This window comes from Cryptotermes secundus, unplaced genomic scaffold (assembly GCF_002891405.2).
Source record: "Cryptotermes secundus unplaced genomic scaffold, Csec_1.0 scaffold545, whole genome shotgun sequence".
In the NCBI taxonomy this organism is placed as follows: domain Eukaryota; kingdom Metazoa; phylum Arthropoda; class Insecta; order Blattodea; family Kalotermitidae; genus Cryptotermes; species Cryptotermes secundus.
Window position 1 is genome coordinate 445,231 of NW_019737089.1, and position 26,212 is coordinate 471,442.

General features: G+C 42.7%; 1 protein-coding gene across 5 annotated transcripts in view; it reads right to left on the reverse strand.

Annotated features, from left to right (window-relative positions):
* LOC111870109 (E3 ubiquitin-protein ligase RNF220) overlaps positions 1–26,212 on the reverse strand; it is a 347,188-nt gene that overhangs the window by 132,710 nt on the left and 188,266 nt on the right. For 3 of the 5 annotated variants that reach the window (XM_023862128.1, XM_023862130.2, XM_023862127.2), the window contains one exon: positions 25,610–25,696. The exons of the other annotated variants lie outside the window; for them this stretch is intronic. In XM_023862128.1, the coding sequence (XP_023717896.1) occupies positions 25,610–25,696 (87 nt within the window). The remainder of the gene's footprint in view (positions 1–25,609; positions 25,697–26,212) is intronic. 5 annotated transcript variants of the gene reach the window in all.

Genomic DNA, 26,212 nt, shown 5'->3' on the forward strand with positions numbered 1-26,212 from the left:
GATGACAGCAATGGAACTTCTTTACAAATTGTCATCAGACCATGCGACTATACCCCGCACCCATAAATTTTAACCACCTGATCAAATAGACCTACATAGTCACGTAATGCCCGATACAAAGAATTCTGAGCAAACCCTACTTGCTTATTCCATAGATTTATAGTGAGGCTGTGTATATCTGTTACTACTGTCACTGTTCACTCACTCATGGAGCTGAACGCTTCTTGAGAAGCCTCCAGTTGTGCAGCTACTCAAGAACTTCACAGCATTTTTTGGAACCCGAAGGTTCATTCCCGTGTTCACAAGAGCCCTCCACTGGTCCCTATTCTGAGCCAGATCAACCCAATCCATACTATCCCATTCTATCTCTCTAAGATCCATTTTAATCGTGACCACCCACATACGTCTTGGTCTTCTTAGTGGTCTCTTTCCTTATGGCTTTTGCAGCAATATCGTATATGCATTCATCCTCTCATTCGTGCTAAATGCTCTGTCCATCTCATCCTCCTTGACTTGATCATTCTAATTATACTTGGCGAAGAGTACAAGTTCATTTGTAATTCATCTCTGCTATATAATTTTATTTCGTGGAAAGTTGTTACTGAAGTAAAAGTAAAAAGTAAGCTATCCCTGTAACAGGCCGTGGAGGCACATAGGGTTGTGAGATGTTGAGGTCCCCATATTTTCCAGACAGTTGGCTCATAGATGACGGTAAGGTTGTCAGCCCTACGCACCGGCCGCCCTTTATCCCCAAGAATATTCCCAATGAAGATTTATGGTACTCATTTCTGTTAGAGGCTGAGTCGACACCAGGGCCATAGTGCGGCTGGAAGGACTAAGTGAATTGAAAAAAAAATATCCATGACCTCATCGGGACTTGAACCCGCGACCTACCGGCTTGTAGCATAGTGCCTCAACCAACTACGCTACTGCGTGCCCCTGTTACTGAAGTGAACGGGGCGATATACATAGTGATCTCAGAAGTCTACTTTCTTTAAGAAAGGAATGTAGGCTAATAAACAACATAATTCTGCAATTTCCACTTTGCGTAAAATTTGCAGTCAGTCAGTTCGACTTTTAAAGTAAACTCCGTGGTTTCACTCCTCAAGCGAACTATATCGACCGGGCGACCGCCGCTTGTAGGCGAAGTTAGTGCCAACTTTAGTGGATAGACGGTGTCGCGTGGTCAGTGCAACGAATCCCTACGGCCGTTAATTTCGGTTTTCTAGACCGGAACCGCTACTTTTCCATTCAAGTAGCTCTTCAATTATCCTCACGAGGCTGAGTGGACCCCGTTCTAGACCCACTAGTTCTCAGAAAATCTGGTAGCGCCGGGAATCGAACCCGGGACCTCTGGATCTGTAGCCAGGAACACTGACCACTAGACCGAGTTCCACTTTTAACGGGATTAAACACATACAGTGACGTGCACGATTTATGAACAAATGCAGTATCTGAATACCGTATGTCATTTGCCGAGCGACATTATAATTTCAAGAGGCAGCTGTACATATAGCATTTTCAAGTAAATATTTGACGAGACATTTGTGCATACATGCCAGATATATTATCCTATTACAATTCATACTCTTCGGTAGGATGTTTCGTTAGTTTCAGTAGGAAACTTTCAGATTGCGCGCTTTATCAAGCTGAGAATTACACGACTTACAAGAGTGTAAGGTCTGAAAAATTCTGAATATTGTTCAGAGATGCTAAAAACAGTGGCATAAAATTAATATTTACATTCATAAAATTCGTCATGTATTTCAAACATAATGGACGAATTGATTAAGTTCCAGGTAGCAGTCATTCTTGAGTGACTAACAGTCTCTCAGATGATCAAGAATTAGCAACCTTTTATTGAACATACAGATTAATTTCCGCGTTCCCATGAGCACGTACGAGTCCACATCGTGAGCCAGACGAATCCAGCTCATACCCTCATATCATATTTCCGTAGCATCCATTCCAAAACTATCTTTCCATTACACCTGCATCTCCTAAGTGGTGTCTTACACAGAAGTTTCGCGACCAAAATGTTGCATGTATTTCTCATGTCCCCCATATGAGTTGCACGCCCCGCACATTTCATTCTTCTTGATTTTATTATGCCTATATATGCTAAATGCAGAAAATTATGGAGCTCCCCGTTATATCTTCATTCTCCTGTCCCTTCACTCCTCCTCAGCGCCGTATGTTCAAACATCCTGAATCCCTTGACATCAGAGCCCATACAAAACGCTTACTTTGCGCTCACGTTTTGAAACCTTGTTCCTTGAAATCGCTACAATAAACTTAGTGCTGAATTTGAACCATATAAAGGGAGGAAACTCAGACGCTGGCAGACAATGTCTCTATTAGCCGAACTCGCCTTTTACCAGGTGTCAGCTTGCGGTTTGGTTGTGCCAGGGGAATTATCCTTCAAACATTCCAACTAACGGTAGAAGTATCATGATTAATGATGGACATGACTTAGCTCAGCACTCTTGAAACATGTTACAGAGTGACAACATGGGAGCTACCAAATCAGTTGTAGGATAGTGGAAAACGAAATATACGCGCAGAGGGGAGTTAGGATGGAGCCTTTTCAAATGTTCGTTCCGGCTGAGTACGAGTTGGACAAGTGAGTGACAGCTTCTACAACGATTCGATACCGAGATTTGGGCCTGTCTCGGAGAAAGAAATAGTTCGTCAGGCAGACAAGCTGCCCCAAGCTGCCCTTCCGCTACACAGTTGCCGGACTTGGCAACCTTAAAAGGATAAAGGAACAATACAATGGAAAAAGGAGGGATAAAAGCAAGCAAACATTCTGTTCCGCCGACATCCTGGCCCGGTAAGAGGAGGAGGATTAATACGGATGATTTTATTAGAAAGTTGCACTGAACTATTGGAAAACACCTCTTTCTTTCGAGTGGTTAGTGCTCCTGCTTCGTATTCGGGAAGTACTGGGTTCAAATATCAGCCCAAAGACCGGTTGTGATGGCTGAAGTTTCTCGTGTTTCCTAAGTCTCCCAAGCAAATGCCAGGTTAATTCTTCAAATAAGGTCAAGACCTCTTCCTTCCATATTCCTTCAAATTCATTATTCAATAATCAAACTATTAAGTGTCACTGTATAATTCGAGTTATTGAAAGCGTTTTAAGCAAATCAAGACTCAATATAATAACGTATTTAAGGCTGTGTTCGTGCCTTACATACATACATACACGGCAGAGACCTGGGGCAAGCGAACTCGTGCCCAAAGGCACAACCTATATATTCCGTACCTGCGATAAGGTTCAGACACCGCATTTCGCGGCAAATTTGCACAGCCATTTGTTATGGGGTGCATACTGAAAGGTTTCCCTTAACCAATCTCCATGCTGCTCTGTGCTGAAAGAATAACTATGGTGAGTTACTTTGTGATCCGGAATTAATTCGTTAAATCTCGTTATGCGTGACGACAGCTCGACTGTAGTCAATTTTATACCCGGCTGTACTGCGAACTGACGTCAATATTAATTTCGACATGGGTTGCATTTTGGGACATTAATTATTGAACCGCATGTCTGTTGCTGTAAGCTATTAGTAACGTTTTACGTAACACCGAAATGACACACTTCTAGCACATTTCGTAACGCGATAATACGTATCTAAACAAACCCCTGCGGCACAAGGGGGGAAGAGACACGACACTGCAGCGGGCTGCTGGCCCCGTGCTGCCATTACGTACTTTAAATTCGCCCACTTTTTATTTGAGTTACTTTACTATACGTAAGGTCTCGATGAACCGAATAATGGTCATGGCCAATGTATGGTATATACTCGAATAACAAAAAACTGTTGTTTTTTTCTTCATATCCGCTGTGAAGACACACGACCAGCCTCGAGGCTATGATGAATCTGCGATTACATAAAGAAGCTATTGGGCTGATATGTTAATCTAATTTCCTGAAAAGGAAACAGTAGGCTAACATAGCAAACATGCTTATATATGTAAGATTTGAGGCTTTCACGGCGGTGACTATGAAGAAAGCAGTCTTCTGGGATTTGGCACCGTGTATATGTGGTGTTAAACTCCAAAACGTCGGTTAACACCACATATACACGGTGCCAAATCCCAGAAGACTGCTTTCTTCATGCTTATGTATCTATCATGTTTCAATTTCTGAAGCAGCGAATTGATGTTTATGAACATTTGAATGAAAGCAATGGCATTAGTAACGCCATGTTTTTGTGTTAGCAATATTACACTGGTGGTCCTAAGGGGAGGAAGTTACTAATATTATATATTATATGGGGCTACAATTATGTTTAAAAATTTCTGTTGCTATTAAAATACAAATATTACCATCTTAACTACAGACTTTTGGAAATTCGTCCATAACTCGTGAACGTATGGTAGCATTAGTTCGAAAATGCGACTTCGTGTACCGTAACCGAATAATCTGCAAAATTAAAATAACGACTGAAGACATAAAAGATTAATCGTACCACAGATTAGTCGTGAAAAGAATCATACGCACACGAAGACAACTCAATGAACAACTTAATGTGAATGTGGATGCATGGAACGAGCAACCCACGCCACCAAGTGCAGTCTAATCTTTTGAAGCCTGATATTCCAATAAATATCTCGTAGAAAGCAAACCGCATCTCCCTTACAAAGTCAAAGTGGTTAATGCTGTTTAGGGAAATAATCGCCGTTTATCCCGAGAGTTATGCAAAACACACAAATGCACCGTGCGCGCAAAATTCCAAACGAGGCGGTACAAACAGTACCCACTGTGCTTCAGACGGAAACGGACGCAATATTTCGCCCGAGGGATAATCGGGAGATTGAAAACTGATGTCCCTGTGTTCACAGTTTGAAGGTAGTAAGATATGGGGAGTTAGGACGACGGGAAGAAACCGTAGCTGGAGAAAAAGAAAAATGGCGGTGGTGGTGGGGGTGGAGATTGGAACAATGCCCGAACCGTTTCGTTCATCTTTTACAAGCCAGAGAAAATCCACATACTGTCTGTATGTGTGTAAATATATATATGAAAAACAAATGGGGATCCATTGTCATGCATCATAGTATGGTAAATGTTTCAGAACTTTTCACATTCAAAAATTGTTTCCGCCACCATGGATTTTGGCGCCTCTTTGCGGAGCAATGGAGTGCGGATCATTTCACCAGATGAAATGTGTTTATATCCCCTCTCTTCCCCTCTTCTCAGTGGGGACAATGCACACACACACACACACACACACAGTTTTAGCCGCAGAATCTAGAATGGGAGAACAAAAATGTCCGTCCAGCCATAACAATCCGGATGACGCAACACACAGACTTGTTTTTTATGTATCATTTCACGCCGTTCCGTGGATGTGCACCTACTGCCACGCCTGAATGCTTGATCCAACCACACACCAGAAAACAATACGTGATACGTCCGCCCGGGGGTCACCGGGCCCCGTAATACAACTCCTGAAGATACTTGTGTAATTCAGTGTTGCTGTGTGTCAAGAGGATTCTATACACATCTTACATAACGAAATTAATTCAATAAAACTTGTTATCGATTGGGCCCAACTGAGTAGGTTTTACCTGAAGACGGAGACAGAATCTAGTCTCCGAAACGTTGTTTTGAAAAATAAACAGGACGGCGAAGACAAGACGATGGATAATGTCCAGAAACGTAATATTTGTAATAAAACTTATGTAAATACGAAATGGATTAAATGAGATACCTACGTTCATCGGACATCTTCAATCCCGCGAATAAAGAGTGAACACCATGAAATTTTACATGTAATGGGTATACACGGCGATTTTCTAAAGCGGGGACTGAAAGAAAGAATAATAATTCGGGAAGAACTGTCCCCTTGGATATGTATGATTTCGTATTTATATTTCTGTCCCGTATTACCTTCCATTGAATTTGTTTCAAGAGGAACATTCCTGTTGAAAAGACGGAGAAATGTTAATGGGTTAATGGTTAAATAAGGGGAGAAATGAAGTAACTAAGAAAGAATCAGAAACGTAAATGTGTAGGGCCCAGTAACAGCGAAGAAGGCGTATTTTTTCTCTTGGCACTACAGCCCCAGTGGGCCTAGGCCTACCTCCATGAACTTCTGCGTTCACTTCGGTTTTTCTAGATGTTACACATACGGCAGGACTCCCTCGGCGAGTGATCAATTCATCGCAAGGCCTCTACCTGTAGACAAACACAGAAAAACGCACACAAACATCCATGCCCTGAGTGGGATTCGAACCCACGATCCCGGCTTCCGAGCGAGCGAAGACAGTGCATGTCTTAGACCGCTGGGCTACCGTGACCGGCGAAGATGGCGTATATACCCTGAAATTCTGGGGGTCATAAATTCACGGATATGCCTGGATCGGGTTCTATCTCCCGTTCATTCTCGTGCATCTGGGTTACGCCTTGAAACCTCCCTGTATAACCTGCCAGTTTCCTCAGCCCACTAATTTCCACCCTGATGATGAAGGCAGCATGTTCCTCCGAAAACGCTGGCACCCACCTTCAGTGCCTCACGATGTCACGGCCCAGAAGACTACAACACGAAGACCTGCCGTCCCGAAAGCAGGAGTTGCAGGCTTATTCGGGAGAAACTCAGCACAGAGTTGGGGTCTATCAAAAGCAATGCTTCCGTTTCTTCCCTTAGCTTTTCTGGCGAATGCTCAGATAATACCCTCAGTTGTCTAAAACGTCTCCTATTCAGTTCTACACTATGCAGTTGAAATGATGTCAGTGACTAACTCAGTCTTAATAATTAGTAAAATGATCTACAGAGAAACATTCTTTATGACTTCTCATAAAGAAAAAACTGATTCAAGCAGTAACATCAATGATTTGTATTCAGGAAGTGCTCGGTTCGAATCTCGGCCAGGATACCGACCATCCTGACTGAGGCTTTTGTTCCTTTCATTGATCTCATCACGCTAATGCAGGGACAGCACCTCAAATTAGGCCTAAACTTCTTCCTTCCAAACCTATTCCAATTCATAGGTCATTATTCACCTTATCATTTGACGCTACACAGTCTGAGCTCCTGATACAAAAACAAAACAAACTGCGTGGTTTTAGTCCGCAAGCGAACTATACAGACCGAGCGACCGCCGCTTGTCGGCGAAGTTAGTGCCAACTTCAGCGGATAGAGGGTGTCGAGTGGTCAGCGCAACGAATCCCCACGGCTATTAATTTCAGTTTTCTAGACCGGAGCCGCTATTTCCTTGAAACAGGTTCTTAGTTATCCTCACGAGGCTGAGTGGACCCCGCTTCATACCCACTACTTCTCACAAAATCTGGTAGCGCCGAGAATCGAACCCAGGACCTCTGGATCTGTAGCCAGGAACTCTGACCACTAGACCACAGAGGCGGTCGTCTGAGCTCATGATATCGTCGTTAAAGAAACTATAAATAATTACAAATGGCATATCTCATGCTGGAATGAGGTCTTCTGTTTCATTCATGTGAGCTGCAACAAGTAGAATACTATACGCATCAGAACTGCGAAGAAGAAAAGCCGTTGTGGAAACATCTTAGGACGTATATTGTCATTCAAATGTTTCATTCTACGTGGTGACTCTAGCAAGGATTAAATAATTACAGAATTTCAGACATATTTCCATGAATAATTTCCACTAGCACAAATTTCTACTATGTTAAATTAGCCAGATAAACCTCAGAGTTTCGGATCATCACGGTCATTATAACTGTCAACATATAAAAGCGACTGAAATGGAATTTATAGATACGTTTATGTTCTACCACCATGCATAGCTCGTACGGCTCGTTAATTCACGTCATTAAACCGCAAGTTAAGAACACCTTACGCATTATCGCCATGTTTTGTTTTTTTAGAATTTTTCAACACAATTACGTGAACAAACGTTGTTTCTGAAGCAAAACTTCTGTACTACATTCGGGAAAGCTGACTCGGTATAGCGACAGGCTTTGGGCTAGAAGGCCGGGGATCGATTCACAGCAGGAGCAAGATTTATCTCTACTCCGCAGCCTCCAGCCCGGCTCTGGGGCCCACCCAGCCTCCTACCCAATGGGCACCGGGGTATGAATCTGACCATTCACCTCCACCTAGCGCGGAGGTCAAGAATGGTGGAGTTATAACTCCACTCCCCCATATATCTTCATGGCACAGCATTTAACTATTGATGCATAGCGACAACTTTAAATTACCTTTTACACTGAATGGCACTACAGGCCTATACCATCACATCCACACCAGACGTTCACAAGGTGGCCTTGCTCGTGTCACAAACGGCATGGGAATTTAAAATTACGCGGATGAGGTAGCATTTAGTTTCATAATGATCATGTGAGGTTTCATGAATATCCGTTAATTGATTCAGAAGTCATAAGGTGGGGTACACACAAGTGCACGTCACAAGCATAGTTCACACGCATAGCCGTCCTTGTGCTAGGTGGAGGTGAGTGGTTGACCCCATGCCCTGCACGTTTCACCCCCGGCTGACTATCCTACCGGGTAGGAGGATGTGTGGCCCAGAGCTGGTATGACGTCCGGTCCGTTCAGTTTTGTTACCAAACTGCCTGAGCTATTCTGGCTCCCCTTATAAAATATAAGGAAAATGTGCTCATAACGGACAAGTGCACTTACTTATGGAGCTGAACCCTTCTTGAGAAGAAGCCAAATCTGCAGCTACTCAAGAATTTCCCAGCATTTTATGGAACCTGAAGGTTCATTACCGTGTTCACAAGAGCCCTCCACGGGTCCCTATCCTGAGCCACATCAATCCAATCCCTACCATCCCATCTCTCTAAGATCCATTTTAATATTGTCCACCCACATACGCCTTGGTCTTCCCAGTGGTCTCTTTCCTTCTGGCTTTCCGACCAATATCCTATATGCATTCCTCTTCTCCCCCATTCGTGCTACATGCCCTGCCAACCTCATCCTCCTTGACTTGATAATTCTAATTATACTTGGGGAAGAGTACAAGTTATAGTTCACTGGGAGTAGGAAAGATAAATACATTTTCGAATTCATAACACCAAAATCTCCCCCACTGGAAATGACGTGTCACCCGCAAGTAATGTGGAAATATTGACCTGAGGTACTGCACCCCATCCCACCTACACCTGTTGCCGCGGGAGCCCAAACGTTGCGGGAAAGCCATCAATGGGTGCCACCGAACGTTCTGCGCCTAGTCAGAATTACCTTATTCCAGCTGAAGCTGCGAATCGACACCTACAACAAAATTACGGAACTTCGTGTCAGAATTGAAACAGTACCCTTCAAAATCACTGGCACGGGACAAGCCAGTAAATCGTATAAGGTACGTTTTATTTTCATACAGTGTTCAATTTATAACGTGTTCAACGTTGAATCTCTTTCATTTATCTCTCGTTATTTAAAGAAGCGGTGAGTAGCTCGAACTATGTACATACAGCAGCAATTTCATGAAGTTCGCGTTAGTATTTCACTATAACTGCCTCGAAACATTACGTAGTGTGAAGAAAACGAGCATACAACGTGACAGAGTGTGACTACAGACGGGGTTTGGATTTATTAAACATTTAAAGACCGTAAATACAACTAACCATACCGCTATCGCTAAGTCACGCTCAACAGTTCATTACAGCACATACGAATACTAAGTCCTCTCAATGTATTTTGTCTTCACCAGTCGTTGTCTGCTAACGGCTTCCAAAGCCGTAGATCCTTCAATTTCCGTCTTCACGTCTTTACTGGTCGGCGACTGTCTCAGAACTAAACTGTAGACTTATCCTGCGTATAACACCTCGGCACGGACCGGACAGAAAACACCTCCACAACAGCTCTTCTATTTTTTACAGCATGCAGCTGTCGCACGGATCGCGTGCATGTGTCAGTGCACGCTTCTGCAGCGCTTTACGCCTTATTTTACCACTCCCGAAACGGCAGTTAACCACTTGAACGTTCGCAGACCTGACCACCGCCAAGTTTAAGCCTCCTACACTATCTTTTACTATGTCTTGGGGGTAGAATGAGAACTTCTACATGTGTAAAAAATATAAATTCCCTGTGGTTATTTAATTAAATACTGCTTTATGAAGGCGTATGGGGGAGTGAACGTAAAGATTCACGTATTCTTGACCTCGGTACTAGGTGGAGTGGTGAGCTTCGCGTTCCTGCCGCCTTAACCCCTGGAGAAAGAGTCCCCGGTACCATTGGATAGGAGGCTGATAGGCCACGGAACCTGTCAGGACGAAGTGGAGGAGATAAATTCTCGCCCCATACCGGGACTCGAACTCCGTTTAAACGGTTTCACCATATAAAAAGTTAAAAGCACAAATTAGCTGCATGCTGGCCGTTGAAGTGAAGCTGCTAGACAATCAGAGTTGCACAGATGAATTACTAGATGTTACATGAACACAGCGAGCCGTGTTCTCTTCGCGTCCACTATTTTGTCCACCGAGGTTTCTGTTTTGTTGGGGTCACTCTCTCGCAATGCATTGTATTCAAAGTTAATCTCCCAGTTTTTTGCACTTTGTTTCAGTTGCGGGGTAGCAAATATAAATGCCCTCCTCGTGTGCTGCTGACTTTCAGTGTAAAAAATAACTCATAAATGTTGTTTTCTCTAAGCGTAATGACTTTTTAAGGTTCTATAATTTTCCAATTAACTCTGCTTACACACAAAAAATACTATATATATAAAACCGTTAAGTAAAAAAAAAGTGTACATTATGGAGCTGTGGGTTTGTGTCCACTTGCTAACATGACTCTACTTTCCACAGTTGCAAACTGCCTGGATTCCGGGTTATTGTTTAGTTTTATGTCATCGAGCTCTATACGAAGCATTTCCGTTATTTCTATACAGTGCCTACATTCGCCGAAATTTTATAGGCCTGTATATAAGATATACGTTTGCACTCGCTTCGGTATCTCACACGTAAGTTACAAGAGCAATCTGTACGGCCTATATCAATTCTGAAGTCATAGGAATCACTCCATACTGTACATACTAACTTCATGATAACGGAACTCAAAGTGTAACATCGCTCTTCCACTTAAATTCGCTGACATGTTCACAGCCCATTTCTCTAAAGGCATGTCCACATTACTCGTGCTCGTGTAACTCGCTATGTTCGCGAGTAATGTGGACGACATGACAAGTCACGAGACAAGCAAATTTAAAATTAATTTAAAAACTATAGCCAATAAATTAAAATACGACTACACCCTATACACACTACGAATAAATATACGGATCCTCACGCGCCGAAGCCTGGCGGGCAACTGAAGTAGTGTGGACGAAGATTTACGAGCACAACTAAAAGCTAGACGAGTCTCCCGACGAGCACGAGCACGAGTAATGTGGACGCGCCTTAACACGTATTTCAATATTATTCCCCCATTCCTCCCTACGTCTTTCCAGTGACCACTTTCCAGTAAGTTTTCCCAAATTAGTATGTTTCTGTATTCATTTTCCCCAATCAAAGATACATGGCCGGCCAATTTTAACCTCTCTGATTTAATTACCCTAACATGGCCACGTGTCCTACAGACGTAACCAAGATTTTCTATACGCAGTATTCTGAGTTCATACTCGTTTGGTCAAATGCTCTCCTCAATGCTTTGTTAACACATTCGTAGTTATAATTTATGTTCTGCCTTCAGAGCTTAGAACGATGTCAAGTTTCGGTAGCGGGCTCTTGTGAATACTGTAAGAGAGCTTCAGGATCCACAACAGGCGGGGAATATGAATGGCTTAGCGACTATAAGCTGTAGTGAGAGCTACAGACCACGTGTAGGCCTATAGCTTATTAAATACTATGCCAATGACGTATTCAGCAACAAAAAACAAAGAATACTTTTCTTCTGTGATTCCCATCATTCGATGAAACGTCTGTCTGCACCAAAATCTTAAACTTCACTTTTGTTGCGTTTGGCGGATCTTGTCTCGGCTACGTATTTCCCGAAATACAGCCGAAACACGTGTCCATATCATTTGCACTACTCGTTGCTCCGATTCACTTGGGCGGAGACTGAAGAAATTGTTATGACCTATAAATTTCAAAGAATAGAGGAACCGAACTGTTCCAGTATTTGCCTATGGGGATTAAGGAATAACATGACAACCTTCAGCAAGAGCAGTCGGCTCCGAATTGGACTGGAATTGAGACCCTCTGGAAAGAAAAACAGGCACGTTACATATTTTAGGGTTGTATTACATGACGTTGTAATTCATAACGTTATTTTTATTATTATGCATCATGTACCGTAAATTACAACATATTTAGGTTGGCTGTACGCCCAGCATGTTTCGACATCTACAATATCATCTTCATGGATATATATTTTTGTTACAGGCTAAATATCGGCTCGTACATTAGCTCAAGGTTATAGTCTGTTTTTGAACATTTCAGATGCATTCCAGAAGGGTAGTAGTATATGTGATGAAACTTAACACTTTACATATTAGGATGAATTACAAAAAAAAAAAAATCTTAAACATATGAGGTTTAAAAATATGTGTAACCATTATTGTAATGCATGATGTACTTATGTATATCCTTTGTAAATATGATCATAAAGGAGTGGAACAGTTTACCTGCAGGCATACTAGCGTCTTTCCCCTGTAAACTAAACACTTTTAGAAAGAGGGTTAGGAAAGCTGTTGCACGTACAGAGGCCTTAGGCGGAGTTGAATGAAACAAGTGGAGTAATGCGAAGTGTCCTTGTTCGAGTGCAGTGAAACGAACACAAGCACATGCCCTTTTATAACTTTATATGTTTGGATTTGCACTATGTGTACCTTGTTTACTGTATTGTATTTTGTTCTGTATTGTTCCCTTATGTTATAGACTTTCCTTGCCTGTATCAGTAAGTTCTACTGCCACCGGGTGAACACCCAATTGCAATAAAATAATAATAATTCAATTCTTTATTATTTATGTGCCGAGTAAACAGCCGCAAGGCCAATGACAGACAGAGCACAGGGTAGATACAAGCAATAATACTAATAATAATAATAATANATACCCGCGAAGACCACACTGTAATGTCGAAACATGTAAACATGTTGTAATAGACGGCACATGACTCTCTCCTTTTTCTTACGAATTCACAAGAACTGACATTCATTTACATATTTATTCACTTTTTAGTTTTGAGCACAGCTACTTTTCTTTTCCGTATACGGAGAGATGGCAAACATATTGAATGAACAGTTGTTCTGCCTGACTTTATACAGAGAGTGGTGAACTGTATCATCTATCATAGTTTCTACGTATCACACAGTGCATACGTGTGTACGCAGTCAACGATTCGAGAAGGAAAACTGAACGAAGATTTAGTATGAAAACCGTATGTAACGCCACTCTATGGCTATGAGACTACTGAACTCTGACACATACAGCTCATGAGAAATGTACACTTAATGAACAAACTCACGTGTGGTTGCTTAGTTTACGTTCTATTTAACGATGATGCTTCACAGCACAGGAAGAATTCGTGGCCTATTCCAAGGTTTCATCCCTGCAGTTTCAGGGAAGGAATGGGTAGAAAGGTAAAGTTGTCCCTGTGCTTAACCAATTAAGCACTGCGCCATGAAGGCGTATAGGGAAGTGGACCTATAGACCCACGTTTTCTTGACTTCGGTACAAGTTCAAGGTGTAGTCAGCTTCACGCTCCGGCCGCTTTAACCCCGGGGAAACAGCCCCCGGTACACATTGGATATGAGGCTGGGTCTGAACGATATGAAAAAATGAAAATTCTTGCTCCCACCGGGACTCGAGCTCCGAGCCCTTGGTCATCCAGGCCGTAGCCTGTCGCTATACCGACTGCGCTATCGAGGCTCTGGAGAGAAGTGGGTGAAAAAAAGAGACTCTCACAACAATACGTGAGCCGGCCGACAGTTGAACTGGGAACCTTCCAAACAATAGACGGAAGCTCTAGAGGCCGTCGTTATCTCCTGGACAAAAATCACACAAACCTCAAATATAAATACACTTAACCCCTTAAAGCACAGCAGTAACTGTGTGCACCAGGCCGCGCCGTAGTAGCTGGCTTCCCACCGCGGCGGCCCGGGTTCGATCCCGAGTCTGGTCAAGTGGGATCTGTGGTGGATAAAGTGGCGCTGGGGCGGATTTTCTCCGAGTACTTCGGTTTCCCCTGCCAATCTTCATTCCACCAAATTCTCCACCATCATAATCACCCGAGGCAACTACAACAGACCAATCAGTGGCCGCCGTGCCGAGTGGACCCAGTGGACTCCACCCCCCACTAAGGGAATTAAAAAAAAATTAAAACTGTGTGCATTACCCGAGTTAACCACAATTCACAGAATTTGCATGTTGGGCACAAACCGCTCAAAACAGACAGATTATTCCTTACACTACATTAACCAGCTGATATTGCCACCGAGGCAAGAACTGCAATTTAAATAATACTATTTAGACGAGGGTCAGGGTTCATACCGTTAAAAAGGCTGGAGATTTACAGGTAAGCGCGATATGAATATACGTAGCCACAGAATAAAATTGGATTAATCCACTGTATCGCTGAACAAACTGCTTTATCTTCTTAACTACAATCGGATGCGAAGTCGGCGTACTATTAATTGTTACACGCCACATGGTCCCTACGTCGGTCCGTTTCATCACTGGCATATGGCGAGTAACAAGCAACAGGCTTCTGGTACAGTTGTACGCCCTTATCTGTGCCTGCAGGTCGGCAACTGGTGCTGCGTAAGTCTGTTTCACAACTGAATGTCAGGTTTCCCTTAATCTGTGACGAAACTAGTTAATAATTAAAGTGAGCTAAGTCTGCCCACACCTGTAATAATTTTCTTCATTTAAACGTTCGATAAGAAATATTACACATATCATAAAGCAGTTTAAAACAATGAAACTGCTAGTATAAATTTCTACAAAAGCAGCTACGCGTCTACATACACAGGGGTTCAACACATTTCCTGGTTTTAATACCGTCACCACAAAATCCCATCACTGAATCTTACCTAGCGCCAGCTGAATTCCAGTAAAATCCCTGAACTCTGTTCTCCACATAACTACATAATTCCATGGAGAAGACTACTTGCTAATAGCCGCTCAGATAGTAACAGAATTCCATGCCATTTAAGGCCCACGAATGTTTACTACCGTATTCATAAGAGCCCGCCACAGACTGGCTTAGGATAGGGACCAGTGGAGAGGTCTTGTGAATACGGCAATGAATCTTCGGGCGCCATAAAATGTTGAAAAATTCTTGAGTGGCTTCGCAACTGACGGCTACTCAAGAAGGGCTCAACATCATGGAGTTTGTTAGATCACAAGAGCCCGCCACCGGTCCCCATCCTGAGCCAAATGAAACCACTTCAAACCATCATATTTCTGAAAGACCTATTTTAATATTCTCCTCCCTTCTACTCCTAGGTCTCCCAAGATATCTATTTCCCTCAGGTTTTCCAACCAGAAATCTCCATGCAAATTCTTTTCCCATGCTTGCTACATGTCCGACACACCTCATCGTCCTTGATATGATCATCCTAATAACATTCAAAGAAGAGTAAAAATTATGAAGCTCCTTATTATTTAAGTTCATTCATCCCACTTCTTCCCTCTTAGATCCAATAGGTATTTTCGTCTGCACCCGTTCTCAAACACGTTCAATCTGCGTCTTTCCTATGACAGAGTTTAGCATCCATACAAAGCAACAAGGATTGCGTCTTGCGTCCGCATGTTTCTGGTTGAAAAGACGGCCTCTTGACACGCAGAGCTACTGCGAAACCACACTGAATAAGCACTTGCGGACAGCCGACGAAGAGTGACCGTCTAGTCTGGCGAATGGGTGGGGAGCTAACAACTCATCAGCAACCCCCCCCCCCCCCCCCAAAAAAGAAGAAAAAAAAGTACTACACACATCAAGAGGAGCACGCGCATGNCCCCCCCCCCGCCCCGAAAAAGGAAATTGAGAAATGTTACCTGCGTTATAAGGATGTCTCGGATTTGGGAAAGATTTCCTCCGTATCAATGCCACTACTATTCTTGATCCTCCAAGTGACCTCCCATACTGCCTTCCAAACAAAAATTGTTGTATTTATTTCTTGTTTACTTGCAAAGGCAATGTAAGCCTCAAAATTCCACTGACTTCATCGCTCTAGGTATGAAAACTGTGAACAAGTTATGACGTTCTCATTACGTAATCATTACCTGTTCATTGTTTCATCATCTCTCACAGATTCAGGATATAGAGCACGAAATGAGTGGACCTTTTAACCTTTCAAGCCTTAAGTTCATCTAAATTTATTTTAGCGACTAAGTTCCCACCTCACAAAAAACCGTGCACCTCGATTACAATGACTAATCACGTGACGTCATGGAAATGATTGCTATTTATTCTGATCATCATCTGATACACATGAATACACTCCGAGAGTCAAATTATGAGTTCAGGAATGATAATACAGATGGTACATAAGTAGTGTATGTGCTTCCTAAAGGTTTACAAGTTTTCAAGGTTCCTTTATGATAAGATACCGTATATACCTTAGTTCCACAGCAAGGCAGCGTCATAACTCAAACGGTTAGTCGCTGGCTTCCCACCGCGACGGCCCGGGATCGATCCCGGCTCTCGTCAAATGGGATTTGTGGTGGACAAAGTGCCACTGGGGCGGGTTTTCCCCCAGTACTTCGGTTTCCCGTGCCAATATTCATTCCACCAAATTCTCCATCTTCATAATCACCCGGGACAGGTACAACAGGCCAATCAGTGGCCGCCGTGCCGAGTGGACCCAGTCGGACTCCACCCCCCACTAAACGAATTAAAAGAAAATTAGTTCCTCAGTAACAAAGTCATCTACAGTTGTAAGTTCAAATAAAACGGCGATGGTGAATGGTAAATTAATATTTCGGACGTAACCAAGGAAATAAACAGGGAGGTTAGCTGATACATTTTCATCTGTGTCCAAAACTTCCTTTTTATTACCAAGTCACGTTCACGAAATTCAGAATGCCGCTTGCAACGGTACTCACTGTGTTGTGTGTTTATCCAAGATATTGGTAAACTTCTGCTGTAGACACGGGCATGGTATTAATTTCCAATCTGGTCTTGGTATAGCGTGCCACCATGTTAGCAGGGTGGGGATAGGCCTGGGCAACGTTGTATGGTATCCCTTTTCTGCGACTGTATAGGCTTATCATGGAATCTCGTATAAGATCTTAGGTTGCTGCCTTTTGGTTTATGGCACCGTGTAGTCTACAGCTGCTTATCAATGTTTCCATGAACATGCTGTTTTCGTGTTCAGGATAACATCTCTTGATATTGAGGTTTTCTGGATTATGACACCATGTGATCTGGTAACTGGTTAAAAGCGTTCCAGAGAAACGCGTTGCCTATATGTTCACGGTAGATCTCCTACACGAAAGGAACACTGTCTCACCTGATATTATTACAACATCCATCAAAACATTTCCTGCAGTAGAGGTCACGAATAAGTGCAATATAACCCCACGACCTCTATACAAATTCAGGGTATGGTGTACATGGATAACTTTACCTTTAATTAACTACTACCAACTTCACGCGGCAGAATCTTTAAAAAGGTCATTGCCGGTCTGCTACTCACCTTTCGGAGAATCCGGAAGCTCATTACTGTTCACAGAGCTAGCACAATGACCCCTTCCATTTCTTTGTTTAGTTTTATGTACGTTATAATGTCACAATAGGAAAAACAATACAAATTATGCATATTAGATTTTCACAGTCTTGTCTATAGGAACGCAGATTCCAAAACAGAATAACGCCTACNGCTGTTCACAGAGCTAGCACAATGACCCCTTCCATTTCTTTGTTTAATTTTATGTACGTTATGTCACAATAGGAAAAACAATACAAATTATGCATATGAGATTTTCAGAGTCTTGTCTATAGGAACGCAGATTCCAAAACAGAATAACGCCTACTGTAAGCTTCAAAAATTATAATTGTTTCCCTAATTTACATCTTTAAAATAGTTTAAATACGTAATATTTCACGGTAAAAGGTAAAGTTGTCCCTGTGCTTAACTAATTAAGCACTACGCCATGAAGGCGTATGGGAGGGTGGTTGTACAGAGCCACGTTGTCTTCAACTCGGCATTAGCTGGAGGTGAGCGGTCAGTTTCACGTCCCTGCCGTTTTGCCCTCGGGAAAGAGCCCCCAGTACCCATTAGATAGGAGGCTGGGTGGGCCCCAGAGCCGGTCTGGAAGGCGTGGAGAGAAGAAAATTCTTCACCCTATCGGGAATCGAACTCCGGTCCCTTGGTCGTCCAGCTCGTAGACAGTCGCTATATCGACTACTCTATCCCGTATTTTTCATGGGTAGACGCTGAAGATAAGATAAGAAGAAAAATTGAAAGGGATTTGAAAGAACTCAGTCGTGGCTTCCTTCCTGCCTGCTTGGCTGAGAAACAGTAAAAGAGCCCTGAAATTGGACAGCCAGTGTCCCAACCTAAATTCGAAGTGGGTACTTCCATATCACAAATATACCAATATTATTTCGGACACTTCACTAACTCAGGAAATTATCATATACTGTTACACGACGTTTCGGGAACTGGCACTATTGGTTAGCGTATTAGACTAATTTCCAAAACGTCCCGGATTCAATTCGAATCGTCCCCATTACTCGTGCGGATCTGGACCGCAGGTATCACAGGTTCGAGGAAGTACCGCTTGGGTCACGACGCTTGTTTGCGGTTTCCTGTGTTAAAAAGGGTGAAGGACTTATGACGCTGTGATTCTCCGCCTAAGGACTCCTAGTACAAACACGCGTTTTCAACCCGCGGTCCGCGTACATTATTGTAATACTGTGTCGCCCTATACAATGACGGCAGGTCACGGTAGCCGAGCGGTCTAGGGCATGCACTGTCTTCGCTCGCTCGTAAGCCGGGCTCGTGGGTTCATATCCAACTCAGGGCATGGATGTTTTGTGTTTGTGTGTGTATGTACGTTTTTCTGTGTTTGTGTACAGATAGAAGTCTTGCGACGAGCTGATAATCCGCCCAAGGAGTCCTACCGAATGTCTAAGATCTACTCGTAGTAAACCGAAATGAAACGGAAAGTAGGCCAAGGGCCAAACTGGGGCTGTAGCGTAAAAGGAAAAAGAAAAAAAATACAATAACGAATAATTACGGCCTACATTAAGGCTGACTTTGAATGACTTAATAAAACTAACATATCAGACAAAATTTGTTAAAATAAATTACGAAGCAGTAAGTGGACCTGTGTGCGATGCGCAGTAGGTTAGTATCACTTTTAATAAATTGTCACGACGATTCGGTAACTGTCGTCATGTACAATCTGGCCGGCGGCCAGTCGACAAGGAAGTACGAATGTGGGGGGCCAAGCCTTAAAAGGTTTAATATGATCTATATAATGGTGTAAACCGAGAGTCGAATAGGGCTGTAAGAAGAAAAGGAAGAATGTTCAGAGCACGAAACTCTATTCCGATATTCGCTTAACTAAACAGTGCGAATAAGTGGATGGTTATATACTAGACAGCTCGTGAGTCTCTCTAAAAAAAAACCTGTATATAATCCATGTAAGATTTGAGGCTTTCACGGCGGTGACTATGAAGAAAGCAGTTTTCTGGGATTTGGCACCGTGTATATGTGGTGTTAACCGACGTTCCTCCGAAACGTCGGTTAACACCACATATACACGGTGCCAAATGCCAGAAAACTGCTTTCTGTATATAATCCAGTTGGCAAATTGATGATGTCAATGAGAAAAGGGTAATTTAGAGAAAAAGTAAATGGTATAGAAATATCGCCAATTTCTGAGACTGTACAGAATGGAATGTGGATTAACAAGATTTGTCCGTCGCAATTATTTAACGAAACCTTGACAAGCTCTGCATGGGACTTCTACTGACCATGAACAATTCCACGCAAGTCACATCATTTCAAGTTGAATGATAAATCACTCATATTGAAGTAACTGAAGCGACAGATAAACCAATTTTCCTATTTTCCCATCCGGTTACACAATTTCTCTCGAGTGGCTCAACGTTGACAATTGGTCATACCGCTCTTTACATGTTACTCGTAACTCAGTTACAGTGTAACTGGAGCGATACATATTCTGACGCACTGACAGCAGCGAGCTGTAAGTGACGTTGCTGCTTCGTCACAGAAGGAAGAAATGTTTACATGACCTGCTCAGGCCGGTGGCTCAGCATGTAATGGCAAGGAAGTCCCACTTTTAAATTCCTTACTGGCTTATGAAACAAGAAGTTCCGAAATCGACTAATCGCCTACTTCCCCTACACAGCATATTGAGTATTTGATACGGCATGGATCGCACAGAAAACCATGTCCAACGTGTATATTCGTTGCCGTGGACACGTGTTTGCTGAGCCGTTGCCTAGGAACGGTGTTGGGGGTGAGGGGACACAGACAGCACGGTGATATCCTACGCCTCCTTTTATTTTTGTTTTCAAAATAAGTGAGATAAAAACAGTGCGTGGAGAAAACAGTCCGTCTACTCCCACCGATACCCCAATAACGCTCCGTTCTTTATCTCAGGTCACAGCAGAAATGTCTGGAAACAGTTACGCGCCTGTATCGCGGGCGGAAGACAACAGCAACATTACAGTGTATAGTATCTATTGTCTAGTTACTAATTTGAAAATAAAAGGGAACCAAATTATGAAAATACAAATTTTGTTGGAAACATTTTTCGCTCCGATAAATATTTCGCTAGTTGCGGTCTAGATGTGAGCAGAAACGCACGTAAGTCTAAATGTAAAATTCCCGTTATTGTTCTCCGATTTAAAGAGAAAACTGATGTTTGTCACACACACATTTAGCAGAACTCCCAGATACTAAATTTCAAGAAAATTTGGTCGGCTATTCTCGGATTGCTACATGCGATTAGACGAACAAACTGACATGGCGAAGCTAAACGGTGCACTTTAAAAAATGTTCGTTATTAATGCGCCACAGAACGTTTTATTTCCTCTTATCTTCGATAAATAAATTATTTATGAAGAAATTTATACTATTTTTGTCATCGCCCCTACAATTAAAGCGTTAAATACGTAGCTATAGGTACACGTGGATTTGAGTCGCATGTTGTTGAGGGTCACCAAATGTATGATGGAGGTAAAACACCTGATCATGCTCGTACCCGTAACACTTTAAATCAAAGTGGTTACTGTATGTACTACCTACTTTAACAGTCAAGAGCCTAGCATTTTCCCCAGAGGCTGTATTAGTAATGGGTTCGTGCGATTCTCAGAGTAAAGAGCGATCAGGCTAATTTCTCAAAATAGTTTGCGGTTCGTCGTTGTAACGGAAACGCAATTTGTTTTCTGTGACGTATGAGTGAATTTTTAATATTAAAGAAAAGTAAAAAAATTGGGCTATCCCTGTGACAGGCCATGAAGACCCATAGGGTTGTGAGACGTTGAGGGTCCCACATTATCTAGACAATCGGCTCAAAGATGGCGGTAAGGTTGTCAGCCTTATGCGCCGGCTGCGTTTTACTCCCCAGGAAAATTATTTAATTAATTCCTGGTACTCATTTCTGTTAGAGACTGAGTCGACCCCAGGACCATAGTGCGGCCGGAAGAATTAGGTCCATTGAAAAAAAAAAATTCAATGACCTCATCGGTATTTGAACCCGCGACCTTATTTAGATAAACTTCATGCTTAACTAAATATTTAGCTGAATAAAATAGTCTACATTTCATCTATTAATCTGTCACCTATAAACTTCTCGACTACTAAGCATGGCCTAGACAATTAGTTACTCCATGAGAAAATCCGAACACAATGGCAACAACAAGGAAGACAGGTTAGCTGAAGATTCATATTGTGGTTTTCTTGGTTATGATACCGTGTACTTTGGTAGGTCGTTATCAAAGTTTCGGAGGAACGTACTGCCTCCATCTTCAGTGTGGAAGTCGAAGACAGAGCATTCCTCCGAAGCGCTGGTACCCTCCTACCACACTATTAGGTAGCACAACTAAAAAAAACACACTATGGTGGTTCACTGAGAAATTCAGTAAGATCAAATTATTTTCAAAAATATTCGGTCAAATATGGGGGCGTTGGGCCTGTTCCGATTCATGATTCCGCAACAACGACCCTCTGGTTTAGATACTTGGCAGGATTAGCTACACAGGCAACTGTCTTACCTCTAGACTTCTACATACGCCAGAAAGGGCGGACATACACAGAAGCCTAACGCCATATTCAACCCACGATTCTAGTGTTCGAGGGATCAAACCACGGGACCACTGTTAACGGCTTCTTTTGAAATAACAATAATAATAATAATAATAATAGCTAGAAAGAGGCATCGCTGTAACAGGCCGTGAAGGCCCATAGGATTGTGAGACGTCGAGGCTCCCACATTTTCTCTACACAATCGGTTCACAGATGGCGGTAAGGTTGTCAGCTTTATGCGCCGGCAGCCCTTTACCCTCAGAAAGATCCCTGGTACTCATTCCTGTTAGAGGATGANGGGCTTCCATGGTCTGTTACAGGGATCGTCCACCTTGCTTCAAGATAACATTCTTAACAAGTAATATGCGTGATCAGGATAAGTCGACAGAAACCCTAACATAATAAGGCTAATATTTGGGGGATAATATTAAAGTGGATCTGAAAGAAACAGACTGTAACGATGTGAACTAAGTTAAGCAGGCTAAAGATAGGTGCAGTGGTGGAAATCCTTTGTTGCAGCGATGATGTGATCCTTCATGTTATATATCAGTAAGTAAACAAACACGTTAAGCATCTACTCCTCGAATAAAACTGTGTCGCGAATTCTGATTCCAGAAGACACAGCGGTGGCATCCACGTACAAATTTTCATCTCGAGCTCTTCCACGCACTGGCAGGTACCGCAAACCCACATAAAACTTGCAACGCTTAACTAAAAGAAGGGAGAAACTGGTAACCAAGGAATAAATTCAGCATTATTTGCTATATGCAGTACGCACGACCACAGCTTCTTCCGAGAGAAGTGGGGGAGTTGTTTTGAATACCTCCCGCTGACCAGCGCCACTTGTATCTTTTGTTCAAACAAAGTGAAGACGGTGGTGAAGTTTACAATACTTTTTTGGTTGTTTCTCGCAACTCTGCCGACACGGCCGGCTACCTAAATCCGAGTCGGGGATTTAGCATCCCGGGGGTTGAGCCCGACGGGGTGGGTTTGGTTTGGTGTTGAGGTTAGAGGGTATGAGGGATGGGGAAAACGGGACCAGGGTTGGGGTTGAGGGCAGGTTGGCCGCGCACTCTGATGAGCTATTGATGAGTTCAACGTGTCGACACCAGCTGAACCAATTACAGAACCAAGCTTACACCCTCGCCACCCTTCCTATCCCTGATACTTACTATCATCGGGGATTACGAAAGGCACTTTGTCATATTGATACGGATTTTCTGCTCCGGATAGGCTGATCCCTTCACACGGAGACCACACCAGGAATACAAAATGCTCTCTCTTTTTGATTTCTTTTTCCTCACACTAGTAGATGAGGGGGAGTTCTAGTGAGGTTATGAAGATACTTGGCCAATGCCGTTGGATTACTCAAGATGTCCAGTCAGGTGGAATTTTGTTTTCATGTTCAGGGAGAGAACATGAGTATTGTTGCTGATGACAGATGTGAAGATTCTCAGTTCACCTAGCTTTGCGGGTCGTAGTAGCATCACGCGTGATGTCACATTTGACATGATACAACAACACTAGATGGCCTTAGAGCCGTGCCGCCTCGTTCTACGAGTAAACCAGCCAGACATGAATAACATTAAACCTGTCGCAGCTACACAAGTTACACACACATTCTACCAGCGTTACAAGCGCAGGATGTACGTTTCTTGTTCAGTGCTGCCAAGTTCCGCCTACCATAGCACCAATGAGAAACAAGCGGCCGGACTTAAAACACCAATCAATGCGCAAACTACTTACGTAGGGCATAATATTAGCCTTTGATTCAAGACAACTTCAAACGAAACATCTTCATGCAGTGAAAAGGTAAAAATCCATAAAACCACTTCAAAAACTTAACCTTCATGCGAAGAAAAATCACAATTAAAATATATGAAATATCGGAGATGAAGTAAATACCGTACGAGTACATATGAACTTCTGTATACATTCGAAACACCCAAAACAATACGGCATTTTGAGCAAAATGCCCGCATTATATGATATAACTCTATGGTGCAGATGTCTCCTTAATAAGCTTACGGTTACACAGCAATTTAAGAATTTACCCGCCTTTTATGGAACCAGAAGGCTCATTGCGGTCTCTAACATTCTACCAATGATCCCTTTTCTGAGCCACATCCAATCCTTCCACGAAGCGGCTGTCGTTTGGGACTGAGCAAGATCGCGAAAACATGAGAACACTTAGTACTTGCCATGAAGGAGATTCAAACCGGGTACCCCGCTTCAGTTTACCGCCTGAGCTAATCTACTCAGTGAAATAAGAGAAAGGAGAAATTATAAATAGGAAACTTCATTACATTCTAATCAACATTTTCGTAAAGTTATCCCTGTTCCGCACAACTAGATATCGGCATCGGAGAAAAGAGAAATGATACGAAACAAGCAAATGCAGGAAACCGAGTAACGACAAATTTCGCTCCATGCTTAGCGTAACAATTTTGACGCGTTGGTTCCCCTTCGTTTACTTATCCAGAAAACTGTATGACTTACAGAAAAGTGTACCCGGTACAAAATTTCTTTCACTTTCCTCTACAACTGCCGTTCTAAACATATGTCGTTCCGATAAATATTTACCCACTTAAGGTCGAGATGTGCCCAGAAACATACGTGGGTTCCAAGTAAAAGTCCGTTACTGTTGCACCATTTTAACCAAAACTGGGAAGAGTCGATAAATGTTGGCGAAACTCCTGAATATAAACTTTCACGAATATCCGCTGAGGGGTTCTCGAGCTGTTACATGCGGACAGACAGAAAAGGCGAAGTTAATGTGAGAATCTTTGCAACTGTTAGTTGTGAACATGAAGAACGAACCACATGCGGAAATTTGGCGGCGAAATCGCTTACAAGAGGTTACATGGATAATAAAATAAAAGTGGTTATTTCAACAGTCTTAAAATGGATTCTAGATAAGAAGGTTAAGTCGCGCCATAGCTCAAGCAGTTAGTCTCTCGATTTCCACCGCGGCGGCGGCCCGGTTTCGATCCCGGGTATGGTCAAGTGGGATTTGTGGTGGACAAAGTGGCACTGGGGCAGGTTTTCTCCGAGTACTTCGGTTTCCCCTGCCAATCTTCATTCCACCAAATTTTCCATCATCATAATCACCCGGGGCAGGCTACAATAGGCCAATCAGTGGCCGCCGTGCCGAGTGGATCCAGTTGGACTCCACCCCTCACTAAGCGAATTAAAAAAAATACGTAAGAAGGTTACGAAGCCATGGCTCATTATATTATGTAATGATGGCCTCTTATATATATATTTCTTTTCCTTGGCACTACAGCCCCAGTGGGCCTAGGCCTACCTCCATGAACTTCTCCGTTCACTTCGGTTTTTCTAGATCTTACACATTCGGTAGGACTCCTTGGGCGGGTGATCAGCTCGTCGCNGAGACAGTACATGCCGGCCTCTTATATTAGGGTTAGAATATTCTGAAATGACTTACGGATATGTCTGCATGCAATCCATCGACTGGAACATTCATAACAAAACCACCAAAGACAGTGCGGAGAAGTAGTCGGCAAGTACTCACCTGAAAATGAAAGCATTCAAGAATTAGTTACAACTGAAAGACGAAGTTACTATCTCATGACGATGCATACATGGGTCAAGCAACAGATACAAACAACTGAAGTTTGTGTTACTGGGGGCAATCAATAACATATGTAACTTTATTTCATTCTGTAGTCTAATGTTTCTTTAGAATCATCACATGAAAACATTTAGTACCTACATCCAAAAGAACCATAAAACTTCACGCTACTAACACTTTTGTGGTGTCGGGGAGTCCGAAAATATTTAAACACATTGTATTTTGAGAATAAATTACAATTCTGCAAAAGGAAGTTAACTAGATAACTAAACAATGTCCTTGATAAGCTGATAGTTCCTAGGCCATTCAGAGAATTCCCAGCCGTTTAAGCAAGGCGAAGGTCAAAAAAGATAACGCAGAAATATCTGATTATGTCATGAAATGTGTCTTCTATCCCCCCCCCCCCCGGGGAGGAGGCGGAGGAGAAGAACCGCGAACTCTCTGGTAAGAGGTTTT